This window comes from Gigantopelta aegis, chromosome 10 (genome assembly GCF_016097555.1).
Source record: "Gigantopelta aegis isolate Gae_Host chromosome 10, Gae_host_genome, whole genome shotgun sequence".
Lineage (NCBI taxonomy): Eukaryota > Metazoa > Mollusca > Gastropoda > Neomphalida > Peltospiridae > Gigantopelta > Gigantopelta aegis.
Window position 1 is genome coordinate 52,896,130 of NC_054708.1, and position 15,545 is coordinate 52,911,674.

Here is a 15,545-nt window from a genome sequence, read left to right on the forward strand (position 1 = left end):
GAAATGTTTTTACACAGTCAAACATAATTTTTTAGATCCTCTACCTCAGTATAAGAAGTATAATTTTATTAATTATTATTAAACCATCTAAATTCTATTCATCATTATGTGCCATTATTCACTTAAAATCCATACATGGCTGTATATATGTTCTTATTTTAAACCTTTGACACACAGGTATAAACACGTCATTTATGACAGAAAAAGATAAGGGAAATAACCCAAGCTCTTCATACTGACCGGTTAAAAAAAAGTAAAAAAATAAAAAACGAAAAAGAAAGAAAGATGGCTGCAGTAGTTAAAGTTGAAAAGACTGGTGAATTTGATCAATTGCTAACGAATGCTGGCAGGTAGTAGTATTCAAATAAAGCATTCCCTCGATCTGAAAATACATGAATGATGTTTTAAGGCTTACATAGCGCAATCGCTTAAACTTCAAATATGTTTTTAACTCATAAATTACAAGTCTTGTCTTGCCAATTTAAGGCATGTTGTTGACCCATATATATTGAAATAACATTAATGTATTTACTAAAAATATATTGATCTATTTTACTCCCACCAAAGTTAGTTATTATACCAGATTGGCAAGAGTTCGACCTGTAACCCCCTTTCAATAGTTAGAGTAGTTAGTCTTTGGAGCCTTTGATTACTGATATATATATATATCATATAGTGGGGTACGGGTCAAACTCTTTCCCCATAACCATAGTCTTTTTCCTGCCACAAACACATCTAGATTTGTGTTTGATTAAGTGAAACTATTCAATCAATGTGTGTTTTGTTGTTTATTTGTCATGAGTTCAACCCGTACCACCCTTTTAGTGGTTAGGGTTGTTTTAGGTGTATGGTTAGGGTTAGTCGTTAGACCCTTTGATATAGAGGGGTACGGGTCGAACTCTTTCCGCAAACAATTCATATTAGCGGGCCATTTTACTACATTAGAAATTAAAAAGAAATGTTTCTTTGGTAGGTATTAACATGCTTAAATAATAATATATCCCAATTATTATTTTATTTTCCATAACATATTTATCTTAACAATGTTAACATTACTGATATTAAACATAACCCACAATTAATTGTTAACCATTGTTGGATAGTGAATCAAGAGGCCATTTAGCATGTTAGAATAATACTTGTAAGAGTCCCATTGTCCAAGCATTTCAAAATGTTGTTTTGGATACATATATTCTTCATAATTATATATATTATTTAGCAATTACAAACAATAATACTTTAAATATTATATATGAGGCTGAAACGTCTAAAGCCGAAACAGTTTGGGGCCAAAACAACCTGATACTTTACGCTTCCAATCCAAAATGTGAGATTCACAGAAGCATGAAATGCTGCTAAATTAGCATCCTGCAGACAGAATTTTTTGTTAAAAAAACTGTCCTGAGTTTGCTGATCAGAACTATTGTAATATAAATATGTGCCCAAGACTTTCCAACGACTACTGTTACATATTGAATGCACTGTCAGATTCATGGGCGTCAATCCGGCTTTAAATGGGGGGGGGGGGGGGAGGACGTGTTACTAACTGTTAGTGTTTGTGTGTGTTTCTTACGTTGAATTACGTCAACAATGACGTTCGTACAAAACTATGATAAAAGGGATGACTACTTACCATTTTAAATAAATTTATAATTAATACAGTAATTAAATTAGGTTTTTTGTTGCTGCTGCTGTTGTTGGTGGTGGTGGTGGTGTTGCTTTTGCTAAATGAAAAAGTGGGGGGGGGGGGGCATTTATATAGATTGTCCCCCAGCGTTGAAAAGTGAGGGGGACGCGTCCCCCACTGATCGACGCCCATGGTCAGATTTTCATGTTACTCCTCATTATATTGATACAAAGAGGGAACGTCACCCTAACCCTAAATATAACTCTAACCATAAAACTAACCCCAACCCTAACTACAATAAGGAGGCAACAATCGAATATTTTACTAACTGAATTATATATATTTCTTTTTATCCAATAATTTTGTACACATGAAAAAAAATTATATTTGGAAAACGTACAAACATTAGGACGATCAAAAACGCACTTGATACGGAGACACTAATAAAGTAATATTCTAAACAAGAAAAATTATTTAAAGTCTAATTTTAGTCAGTAAATTGGCCATACATACATGCATGTATTACTATTAGCTGGAAACATAAATTATAATGGTAAATACCAGCCTCAGTGGTATCATGGTTAAGCCATCGGACATAAGGTGTCATGGTTAAGCTATCGGACATACGGTGTCATGGTTAAGCCATCGGACATAAGGTGTCATGGTTAAGCCATCGGACATAAGGTGTCATGGTTAAGCCATCGGACATACGGTGTCATGGTTAAGCCATCGGACATACGGTGTCATGGTTAAGCCATCGGACATAAGGTATCATGGTTAAGCCATCAGACATAAGGCTGGTAGGTACAGGGTACCTATAAGTTGAAATAATAAATAAATAATGGTGACAAACTCAGGGCAGTTCCTTTAAAGGGACACACCCTAGTTACGGCTAGTTGTTAACCATTACGGCGTTGTTTTTCGCTATTAAACCCATTTTTTCACAAATAAAATTGCACTTTACTTACCGTTTATTATTTAGAATATACATTTCCATTCACCTGAAGTGTTTTTTGGTAATCCTGATTTTTGTAATACCACAAAATGCATTTTTTGTATTTCATAAATCGCACGCACGTCAGAAAAAACCGTTGAGCAGACAAGGTCTAATCTATTTCTAGAGGGGATATTTCCATTTCAGTGTCACAGACGTTGGTATATCACGTGACCGTTATCATTTTGGTTCGGTTTGTATTCTCGTGCACGTTTCGCGCAATCAACATCCGATTTGTTGTTGTTCATTTGTGAGATTTTTCTTCACAGTTCGTGAACATTTTCAGTAACAATAAAGTTCAGACAAGTAAGTGTCTCAATACAAAATGTTACAAAGCCTTAAAACCAATAATTTTGCTAAGTCTTATAATATCTGGAGAGGGGATACAACCAGGACAGAACAGTTGGAACATGTCCAGGAGAGGTGAAAGAAATGCACCCCAAGTCTGTGAAATTTGTCGTGACGTAGGCATTGTTGTGCTTCGAGCGACATCTACCGATGACATCAGAATACTAACTTTCAAAATTATTTCAAGCATGGTGATTCCCATGGTATTTATCGATATAAAACCTGCTTTGTCACTCCATTTGATAAAATCGTGATCTAAGTGTGTTACAGGTTTGTAGATTAACCAAATTATAATTTATTTTCGCTGGATTGAACTAGGGTGTGTGGCATTAAGGTGGTACTGCGACAACCCAGGAAGACTGAGTGTCTGGTAAATGGTCAATTTACTAATGAAGGCAAAAGATCACCAACAAATGTTCAACTTCATCAACGTTTATTAATAACTAATAGATTTTAACAGGTTAACATCTCGTTAAAGGTATATGTATATGTCTCCTTTAGTAATTAAATAATCAACAATAGCTATATACTAACACTAAATTATTCCAGGGCTAAATAACTAACAATATATTCTACTCAATGTATTTAACAAGTCAGGTGATGACCTTAAAAGACTGAGTTCAATCGTCTATTAATACTTTATCTAATTAATTCATGAACTTGACAGACTGAGTCTAAAAAAATACAGATAATTGATTTTGTACTAAAAATCCTCCAACACTTCACTAGAAAAATACTGTAGTCTACAAACAATATCTCAAATTATTTATGTCAAATACTAGTGCACTCACATGCACTTCACAGATAAAAACAATACAATGTCCAGTTGTTTGCCTAATTAGTGTACATGCACAAGCATCATGTGTGCACACACTATTCTTTATACACTTGTAATTGAACTTGTCACATAAATATCCACAATACCCGGGACCTACACCTTTATATGCTGGGTATTGCTTACTCTATTCCCTAACTTAATGCGTAGCCAAAACCTATTTCTGTTCCTTGACAAGTTTTGTTTCATGGCCTAAAAATGAGTCTGGTCCGTTAGCTTATTTATTATACTAAAACATCTTCTAAATCTTTATTGTCAGTTACTACACCAACCCACGAAATGGGACGAAATACTGACAATAACCCAACTGACTATACTATGACGCGATTGATCAGACTAACAAACATTGGCTGGATTGCTATTTATACCTCTGTCACATTCTACGTTTGGCGTAATTCTACTATTGCGGGATTTCCAGCCGCTTGTGGAATTTACACTGTACAATTCTACCGATCCCGTCAATGGTTTGAACGGCAGAATTATTCTGCCCTTTATTGGATAAATTGCCAATAACGCTAAAATTAACTCGTTAAAATAATAAATATATTATTTTAGCTAACTATGCTTAATTTTACATATTTTATAACTTTTATAAGATATTCCTCATATTTAAAAACACATAAATACATAATCAGCTAAAAATAGCACTTTACCTGAAGTCGCAAGGTGAATGTCGTCTACAAATAAACTGTTTTTGACAGGAAGTATTTCAGAACAAGGCTCTGGTGCCATTTTTGTATAACATGCATGTTACAAGCTACTATTGCTAATCTTCGATCTTATTTCCACTTGGAAACTGATAACATCTGCCATACGGTAATAAATATCTCCATTAATGCTGAACAAATCTAATGATATGTCATATGAATTGTGAGTAATTCAACTTGCCATTAAAATAAGCGTAAACAAGAATGTAAACAAACGTTCTTTGATTCTATTAAAGGTGCATTATCTTCCAATACGAATGTCAACAATAATGCAGATATTATTTATAAAATACACTACTGGTATTACCAAATCCTTAGAGTACTGTTTCAGAATTGGAGTTATTTCTTACCATGTGACCATAGTGTGTGGTCATTTTGTACAATTTAGTTACTCTGTAGCTTTCTTAAGTCAGTTTATACCATTATATTTAGTCAATATGCATATATGTTGCTGAAACAAAACCAAAAGAGACTTGGACATGAAATTAGCCTGATGCGTCTTGCTTATATGTTTAGATCTTAAAGCGACATACCCCAGTTTTTATAAACGCACGTTAGTCTAAGAAGTACTGGTTAATGAGACAAGCTCAATTTATTTTTGATGGTATTTCCCTGTTTAAACATCACATACTTTAGCTTCTCTCTGTTATAACCATATCCAAATGTGTGTTGCAAGTTTGTACATTAACTAAACTTGGCATCCATTTTTACGGGCTGAAACTAGGGTCTGCACCTTTGATGTCAGATTCATGAATAAGCAATGTGGAATACATTTACACAGTAAATTATTGCGGTATGAAATGACTTAGCTCAGTGGTATGAAATAACTGTGGTACAAACTGGCTATCCACAGTATGGATAATTTATCAGCCGCTGTCTGACATCCATAAAATTCTTGTAATTAATATGGTATTTATTTTATAATCAGCCCATACAAACAGTTCAGTACTGTTGAGTACAAAATAATTCATTAGCTAAAGGTACATTACTTTGATGTAGGGTCTCCACGAATCCAAAATATTGGACTCGAGTACTCAAGGATCAAACTCGACCCGGACCAGAGTACCCGACATTTACACTAGATAATAACGAGACTAAGGAATAAGTAAAATAGTATTATGCATCCTAATTCCAATGCTGAACATGGATGCCAAATCATGCCATCGTATTGCAGTCAGAAACCAGTGGATATGTTCAGAATTGTGACGGACAGCCAAATTAAAAAAGAAACTAGCGCATGATCATATAATTATTGTGTAACTTATATTGTTGATTATCTATTGCTGTACGGGTACTGGAGTCCTCTGAATGGATTCAAGTCTTGCTAGACAAATTAGCAACTTGCTAATTTTTATACAAAGTGGCTACAACATTTAGCATTTGGCTAATAAAATATTCCTTAAATTAACCACATTTTAATCATTTACAAGAAAATACTCTACTGTATCTTAAACTTGGCTATTAGTTTAAACCAAAATTAGTTCCATTGTGGCACTGAACCCTTTGTGAATTTTATCTTCTCAAATTAAATTCACTACATGTAGATGTATATTATTTTTGCAGCTATCTGGTTGTTGTTCACTTCTCGGCACCATGGGCTCCACAGTGTCAACAAATGCACGATGTCATGACAGAATTGTTGAAGGATCCAGAGCTGAGCAATGTCAAGTTCCTGGAGGTTTGTTTGAAAATGTCTACATTTATAACTAATTTTATTACAGTTATTCCACATGTACAATGCACATTGTTAGGCCCACTTTACACTAACACGATTTTGCAAGTGTTTCTGTGCACTAGTTTATCAACACAGTACATATACACCATACCTTTTTCATATGCATTTCCACAGATCAATGAGCTATGTTTTCAGCACAAAAGTTATTGGAAAGCAGAAGTTATCCTAACAAATTCAAAACCGATTGCAAAAGTAGCAGGGGTTTTCCCCGAGCCGTATGGTGTAGGGGGCCACTACGCCTTAGGTGTGTTAGTAAGCGTTTTGGCATCATGTAAGGGCCTTAAATCAATTGCCTCTCTGCTTTAATGGGCTATATGTGACAATCAACTGTTGGTTGTAACACACTTTTAGGTGAAGGGCCCTCGGCACCCTTTCGTTTAACAACAGTTGATTACTAATTGTCATAAAAAAAAGCTGGCACTTAAAATGTAAGCGTGTTAAAAATTTCCTGTGAGTAGTTTTGTTATTCAGCAGAGGATCATCAAAAAAGATAAATATACAAATGCTATAATCATAATTCATGTGAATGCCATGATTTGGTAAAATATTCTTTTCAATTTGAACAATAAAGAAAGAAACTGAAAATAAAGGAATTTGATTGTTAAATTTTCGAACAAGTAATAAAAACGTTATACCAGCTGGCCTAAAAGTGTCAAACTATATAAATTGTTTGAATTATGTTTTTTTTAGTTACTCTAAATTCGATCTGTAATGACTAGTTTTGATGGTAATAATACTTTGCATTTAATGCAATAAGACTGGCCTTGGTGGCATCGTGGTAGGCCATCGGTCTACAAGCTGGTAGGTACTGGGTTCGGATCCCAGTTGAGGCATGGGATTTTTAATCCAGATACCGACTCCAAACTCTGAGTGAATGCTCCGTAAGGCTCAATGGGTAAGTGTAAACCACTTGCACCGACCAGTGATCCATAACTGGTTCAACAAAGGCCATGGTTTGTGCTATCCTGCCTGTGGGAAGCGCAAATAAAAGATCCCTTGCTGCTAATCGGAAGAGTAGCCCATGTAGTGGTGACAGCGGGTTTCCTCTCAAAATCTGTGTGGTACTTAACCATATGTCTGACGCCATATAACCGTAAATAAAATGTGTTGAGTGCGTCGTTAAATAAAACATTTCTTTGTTTGTTTCTTAATGCATCAAGGGGCGGGACATAGCCCACTGGTGAAGTGCTAGTTTGATGCACAGTCAGTTTGGGATCTATCCCCGTTGGTGGGCCCATTAGGCTATTTCTCATTCCAGCCAGTGTATGTGTTATCCTGTCTGTGGTATTGTGCATATAAATTATCCCTTGTTACTAATGGAAAAATGTAGCAGGTGTCCTCTCTAAGACTGTGTCAAAATGACCATATGTTTGACATCCAATAGCCGATGATTAATAAATCAATGTGCTCTAGTGGTGTCGTTAAACAAAACAAACTTTAATGCATCAATGATATTCTCGTTAATTGTTTTTAATTGATGAAATTAGCAAACCTTTGTCAAATTCTACACTGATGCAAGCATTTAGTCTACACCTTGGGCTATCCACTGTAGTGTAGTTTGAGGCCTAGAACAGTTTCCCTTTTTTGTTCCGTTTTTGTCATTTTGGGGTGTAAACACTGATCATCAGATGATTGACCTTTTTATAATTATATTTTATTGAATATCTTTGCGTGTTGTATGTAATAATAAAAACAGACTATTAGGGTTGTGACTTTAAGTTTATGTCAAGTTGCCTGATATAAATGCACATTTTAATAATCAGTTGGATGTGAACAGATCGATAATCATTTTCCCCAACAAGGGCCCCATTTTATAAAGTGTTCTTCATGCTAGGTCTCCAGTCTGGCTTTAGGTCTTTGACCTAACTTCTAAATTTGTATGCCAAATTCCGCTCACCTCAGACTTATTGTCCCCAGTTCTGTCCCGGACTTAGTCACTGGCAAAGTCAGAGGCTAAACCCAGGATGGGCATCAGGGCCCGTGCTTATAAAACTTAAAAGTCTAAACTTTAACGTAATGCTATTTGAATGGCGTTGCCATGATGTTAAAGTCTGGCCTTTATTAAAGTCTAGACTTTAAGGTTTATAAGCACGGGGCCAGGTCTTCTAGATTATGGTAGCCCCACTCCCATGGCTGGTGATATTCAGTGCTGGGCTAGTAAATAACTACTATTGCCATGCCCAACGGCTAGTGAATTTTTCTTTGTCAAATGTTGCAGTTAAGTCTATTTTGTAAATATGAATATCTCCCTCTTTAGGTGACATATCTGATTATCACTATTATTATTATTTAGTAAAATTGTATTAACAAGTAAAGTAGGGCTCTAATTCTTCTCTTATTTATTTTTGGACAATCCTTCTAAAATGCTCTAAATTATATACATATTTGGCTGAGCAGTCAATTCTTTTATTTTTGGCTTGTTAACTTTTTATTTTATTTTTTAAAATTCTATTAACTTTTTTACTAATAGCTATTTTTTAAATCTCTGCCCATTTTCGACTCGAATCCCTCTCCCCTGCCCCCCAAACCTGTCCTGGACCAAGTCACTGGCGAAGTCAAAGATTGTGCCCAGGAGAGACGTGCTTGAACCTTAATTGGATAGAGATATGTTAATATGTTATCCAATCCAATCCATGCTAGGATCACATAGGTGAACAGCTACCTTTTGTACTTAAGGTGATCTTAGCACTAAGATCGCTTTATAAAACAGGACCCAGATCAATAAATGAATTGATTATGTGATTAATCTCTCGAGCCCTTATAATATGATAGATGATACATCTAGATTTATTAAAAAGATATGACCGGCCTCGGTGGTGTCATGGTTAAGCCATCAGACATAAGGCTGGTAGGTACAGGGTTCGCAGCCCGATACCGGCTCCCATCTAGAGCAGGTTTTAACGACTTAATGGGTAAGGTTTACGGTGTAAGACCACTACACCCTCTTCTCTCTCACTAACCACTAACAACTAACTCACTGTCCTGAGGTGTGTGTGTGCCCAGGACAGTGTGCTTGAACCTTAATTGGGTATAAGCACGGAAATAAGTTGAAATGAAATGAGTATTAACAGGATATGTTTCTTTCAGATTGATGCAGAAGGACTGGCAGAAATTTCACAAAAGTATCAAGTAATAGCTGTACCAACATGTGTATTTTTTAAGGTATTTACAGTTTCTTAAGTAAGCTATTTCTTAATGGGTTAACTTTATTACATGAAGTGTCCATGAACTTGCAGTCTTATGTGTGCTGGTGGGGGGTGGGGGGGAGTAGATCCGTGGTGGAGTGTTCACCCAAGCTGTGATAGGTAGGTAGATGGTTTGATTGCCTTTGATGGATGCAGTTTTCTTCTTGTCCTGTCCAGTTCCTCATGACTGGTCTAAACAGTGAACGAAATAAGCAGAATTTTTCACTAGTCCACCGGACAAACACATCTAGAAAGTGACTTGTCCGACAATATTTTCACTTGTCCAAATAAATAATTTATTTTATTCAAGTACAAAGACAATGTTTTTCATTGCTCAAAATGAAACTTCATTGAACATTTTTACTTGTCCACTGGACAACCACCAAGGTACATTTTGTTTGTCAGAGCAGGTTTTCACTTGTCAGGACAAATGGACAGGCGCTTATTTGGAACACTGCTAAAAGCTATCATGGACCTCAGGGATAGCTCTATATGAACAGTAAAGTTTGCCAAATTATCTGTTAAACTGCAGAAACACAACTATTTCTATGCATTACATGATATTACTAGTCCTTCGCCAAATTAAAATAAAATTCAGCATTTGTTTTTTTAAATTCGATATTGGCAAATTTGGCGAGTGCCAGAGCTAGCCATGATGGTATATACTATCCTGCCTATGGGAATGTACATAAACAGTAGCTTGTTGTTTCTTTGGTAGGAATGTCCTTATGTGATGGCAGCAAGTTTACCCACTTTCTACCTTGGCTAAATTTAACTATATGTTAGTCGCCAAGTTGCCATAGTTTACAATGAGCTGATGCATTTTTTAAGCAAATATTACTTCCTTTCTAGTCTCTCCCAAAATAAATGTACGGTTATTTGATTTGTTTATTGTGATATCAAGATACTGTTTGACACTTGTTTTTATCTCACCTTCACAAAGAAAAAAGGCAAGAGTAATCAATAGTCGCACACCTAAGAACAAACAGTAAAGTAAACATGTAACTGAAAAATAAAACAAATATTATTTACGTTATAAATAGTTGGTCCTTTGTTGTATATAACACACTATTTGATATTAATATCTGCTGCCGAATTCATTTGCCAAAGCCAGTTTTTAAATAGATCCCACTTAATGCATACTACGTAAAATGTAATGAATAATCACATACTCCATTCTTGTTACATGTTCATCAATTTCTTTGTCAGGATCCTTATATTTGGTATGAGAGAAAACTTACTTTTCACGATGAAAAAAACAAATTATGTAAATCATTTATCAAAATGTTTGTCATTTTAGACGTATTCTATTAACGAACCAGGAAGTGTTGTTTTATCATTTGTTGATAAATGTGATGTCACTGGTTCGCGCATTTTCACAAGCTTTAAAAAAAATGTGACTTCCATGACTATTTTGCTAATTTTGCTTTAAAGTGTAATACCTGATATTAAAATTTTGTGTTTAGATCAGCCTGTTACAAAATATAAGTCCTAAATCAGAGAAACTTGGTTTGTAGTTGCATGGATGTTTATCACATTGCATTGAAAAAGTGTTTGGTGGGCAAGTTATTTAATTCTGCAGAATTTTTGTATATTGTAAAAGCATTTTTTTTAGTAAATGGCAGTTTTGATTATTTACTATCCACATTTCTGTTGTAGAACAAGGCACAGATTGACCGACTGGATGGTGCAAAAGCAGCAGAACTAACTAAAAAGGTTAAACAACTTGCATCCGGGGGGAGTGACGCTTTGTCGTCGCCTGCACCACCTACCAAGGAGGTGAGAACTGAATCAGATCATACATTTATTACCTGGATAAAAGATCCCTTGCTGCATTAGGAAAAATGTAGCAGGATTCCTCTGATGGCTATGAGTCATAATTACCAAATGATTGATATCCAGTAGTCGATAATTAATAAACCATGGTGTCATTGAACAAAAACAAACTTTTACCTTGATAGGAATGGAAGATAGCCTCCTGTCTTAGTGAAGGAGCTGGCACACATCAGAATACGGGCCCAAGACAGGCTTACCATACAACAGCTTGCTCTGAGTGTGCACATTAAATTATTTTCTTTTCCTTCAAGGTAGCCTATGATTAGAATATTTGTAAAACAATGCTATGAATTTGATGTTTATTTAAATAAAGACAATATTTAGATAACTCAAATTAAGTACTTTCAGTGCCTACATGTTTGTTTCTTTAACTATTATCCACCCAGCTTTACAACGAGAAAATGGCATCACTGACCCAAGTTTCCAACGTAAAATATGTAATTTTGAACCTACATTTTTCTATCTCAAATTGTAAGAAAATAACTGATGTAATACTCTTGATTTATGTAATATTTTAGGGGACATCTTAGTTAGTCTAATTACTAAAAACGTTTTTTAACAGAACTTAATTAACATTTATTCATTGTTTACGATGCTTTCACAAAGTTTATTTTCATTTTCAATTGACAACAAGTGGTGGGACGTAGCCCAGTGGTAAAGCATTCGCTTGATGTGCAGTTGGTCCAGGTTCGACCCCCGTCGGTGGACAGATTGGGCTATTTCTCGTTCTAGCCAGTGCTCCACAACTGGTGTAACAAAGGCCGTGGTATGTACTATCCTGTCTGTGGGATGGTGCATATAAAAGATCCCTTGCTGCTAATCGAAAAGAGTAGCCCATGAAGTGGTGACAGCGGGTTTCCCCCCTCAATATATGTGTGGTCCATAACCATATGTCTGATGCCATATAACCGTAAATAAAATGTGTTGCGTGCGTTGTTAAATAAAACATTTCCTTCCTTTCCTTGACGAGTAATCCCATCCATCATCTACTTCAAAATCTGGATTATCAGTTATTTTCTGGGAATATCTTCAATTTTCATTAAATAATAATATCCAGCATGGTTTAAATAAAAGAAACATATTATAAATAGCAAGAAATCAAACATTAGCATTACGTCACCAATAATTTTTACACAAGTTTAGACAGGTTTTTTGGTTCTTTTCGATATTGAGATAACAACTTAAATATGAATACCAGTCAGCAAAATACACTGGACATGTGTGATTGTATTCTGCTATGTCTTGGCGTTCAAAGAATCAAGATAGATAACTCCTGTGAATTTTGACAACTGTTTATGAAGACCGGTCGCATCTCGACTGCAGTTGAGAATGGGTTTTTGTAGTTAAAAAAATTAAAAACCATGTGTAATGTGCACCGATTTATTTGATATAACACTGTTCCTACTGTATCAGATAATGCTTATTTGAAAACTATAATTTGGGTTGAAGGTACACAAAATATTTTTATCCTGAATTCATTAAAGATCTTTTGTGTTTAACTCCAATATAAAAATTTCACTTTTAGGTCCAGTACTCAGAGACTGGGAAGTCTTAGGTTGTTTATTTTTTATTTGTATTACTCTGATTGTGTACAGGAAGAATTAAACAGTTGGCTAATGTTTGACCAAATTGGTGTTTTCCAAACAAGATATACATGTATATGTAAAAAAAATAATGGTGTGTTGTAAAGTGTACTTGACTTTCCTAACTTGAAAGCAAGTGTGTTTTGCTTTGCTTTACAACAAGTAATTCAGTTTACCAAGTAAATAATAAATTAGAGTGTCAGATAGGAATAACATTACTAATGATTATGCATTGGTGTTTTAGGATCTTAATACAAGACTGAAGACCCTCATCTCAGCAGCCCCTATCATGCTGTTCATAAAAGGGACACCGGAGGAACCGAGATGTGGTTAGTGATTTACAACAATTTCTCTTTTCTCTTACTACCTAGAGCAGGCCTTTCCTGAAAAGTTTTTTTACGGCACCTACTTTTTCAATATTCATGGGACGGAATTTAGCTCAGTCATTTGAGTACTTGCTTGAGGTGCTGGCATCGCAGGATCGAACCACCTCGGTGGATCCATTGAACTGATTGGGTAATTTCTTGTTCCAACCAGTGCATTACAACTGGTCAAAGACCATGGTATGTGCTTTCCTGTCTGTGGGAAAGTGCATATTAAAGATCCCTTGCTGCATTAGGAAAAATGTAGTGGTTTTCCTCTGATGACTACGAGTCAGAATTACCAAATGTTTGACATCCAATAACCGATAATTAATTAATCAGTGTGCTCTCCTTTTTTCCAATATTCATCTACATATGTAAAATATATTTGTATATTATTTGATTGGTTATGTATATGTGACATTTTCTCAAATCAAGCAAATATAAGGGGTAGAGGTTGAGAAGATAATGTTCAGATTAGTGGGTTTTTTAAAACTGGTACATTGAATTTTTTGTTGTCACTAATCATGGATTGGGAAGGGGTAGAAAATGGCATCACAAGATCACAGCATTCCTATTCGCTCTCTAGTACAGTTAGTAAATGAGTGTTGAGAACCTTCTAGTAAGATATTGAGAATTTTTTCAACTATCAGAGGTATCCAGATAGGAACTGTGTATTTTGTATAATCTGCTGTGTTTCTATTTAAAGGGACATTCCCGAGTTTGCTGCATTGTAAGATGTTTCTGACTAACAAAATATTTCTACAATTAAACTTACATATTAAATATATTTCCTTGTTTAGAATATCAGTGTCTGTATATTCAATGTGTTTCTGGTCGTCTTAATATTTGTAAGAGGACCAAACTGGATTTTGTCTTCAAATAATTTCGTACGTACGAAAAAAAACGTTTTAGAAAATAGAATGAAATATAACCTAGTACAGATATTAGAACAATCAGAAACACATTGAATATATAGCCACTAATATTTTATGCAGAAAAATGTATTTGATATGCAATTACAGTCATTAAAAAGTCTCTGTTAGTCGATAACATCTTAAAAATTGCAGCAAACTCAGGAATGTCCCTTTAATACAACTATGTGGTTTTTCAGGATTTAGCCGTCAGCTTATACAAATTCTGAATGATAAGAACATCAACTATAGCACCTTCAACATACTGGCAGATAAGGAGATCCGACAAGGTAGGAGATTTCTGAGTGTTAAATGAAGCACACCAATATTTTGTCAGCATAAAGCTAATACAGTTTTTAGTTCTTTTGGTGCAGGGATTTTCATTAATTGTATTTTTAATGCGCCAAAAAAACTAGTTGAGTATAAAAATTTGTTAGGTCTTTAATACAAAGTGTTCTACGGCTAACTGGGTGAGCAATAATTATTTAATATTAAATGTCACACGTACAAAAATAAAGAATACTATGTAAGTGGTTTCAAGACTTGAAACTGAGTTGGATACATTTTTAAACGGGTTGTTAGATAAATGGTATCTAATGAAAACGAATATAGCAATCTATGTAAAAATACAGGTTTAAAATAAATTTTTAAAAACCCAATTCAAAATAAAACCCATTTACAACCCTTGTGTTCAATTCTTATAATAGAAACAGATACTTTCTTAGGAATGCATTGGGCTATTTCTCACTCCAGCCAGTACACCACGACTGGTACATCAAAGGCCATGGTATGTGCTATCATGTCTATGGAATAGTGCATATAAAAGGTCCCTTGCTGCTAATCAAAAGGAGTAGCCCATGAAGTGGAGACAGTGAGTTTCCTCCCTCAATAACTGTGTGGTCCGTAACCATATGTCCGACGCCATATAACCGTAAATAAAAATGTGTTGAGTGCGTCGTTATCCTTCCTTCCTTTCTTAGGAAATTATCCATGGCATAACGGGAATCCTCGTTTTGATCTTGAGACTGTTTCTTGTATTGCAGGTTTAAAGACGTACTCCAACTGGCCCACCTATCCACAGGTGTACTGCAGTGGTGAACTGGTCGGAGGTCTGGACATCATTAAAGAGTTGGTGGAAACTGGTCAGCTCGAGTCAGAACTAAAAGCTGGAGGGGACAACAACTTGGAAGAAAGGTAAGTTGAGTATTCAATGTGAAATCTGTGTCCCAAGTCTCAGATGTTACGCTGTTTTATACAAGGAACCATTCTGTATATAATGGTAGGTGGATTGTTTAGGATACTGGTGTTCTTTTAGATTAATTAAAATGCGGAAATGTAAGGTAAGTTTTGAAATACTCAGGCTTTGAATAAAAAAAATTCAGTTTGATGACAATGCCAGTTAAAGTAATTGTAACATTA

The 15,545-nt window shown here is 35.2% G+C and overlaps 1 protein-coding gene across 1 annotated transcript in view; it reads left to right on the forward strand.

The window, feature by feature from the left end:
* Positions 1–253: 253 nt before the first annotated feature.
* LOC121383018 (glutaredoxin 3-like) overlaps positions 254–15,545 on the forward strand; it is a 37,544-nt gene continuing 22,252 nt past the window's right edge. The window contains exons 1-7 of the mRNA XM_041512753.1: positions 254–350; positions 6,075–6,189; positions 9,334–9,408; positions 11,091–11,210; positions 13,095–13,179; positions 14,327–14,416; positions 15,170–15,320. Coding sequence (XP_041368687.1) covers positions 286–350; positions 6,075–6,189; positions 9,334–9,408; positions 11,091–11,210; positions 13,095–13,179; positions 14,327–14,416; positions 15,170–15,320 — 701 coding nt within the window. The 5' untranslated portion in view covers positions 254–285. The remainder of the gene's footprint in view (positions 351–6,074; positions 6,190–9,333; positions 9,409–11,090; positions 11,211–13,094; positions 13,180–14,326; positions 14,417–15,169; positions 15,321–15,545) is intronic.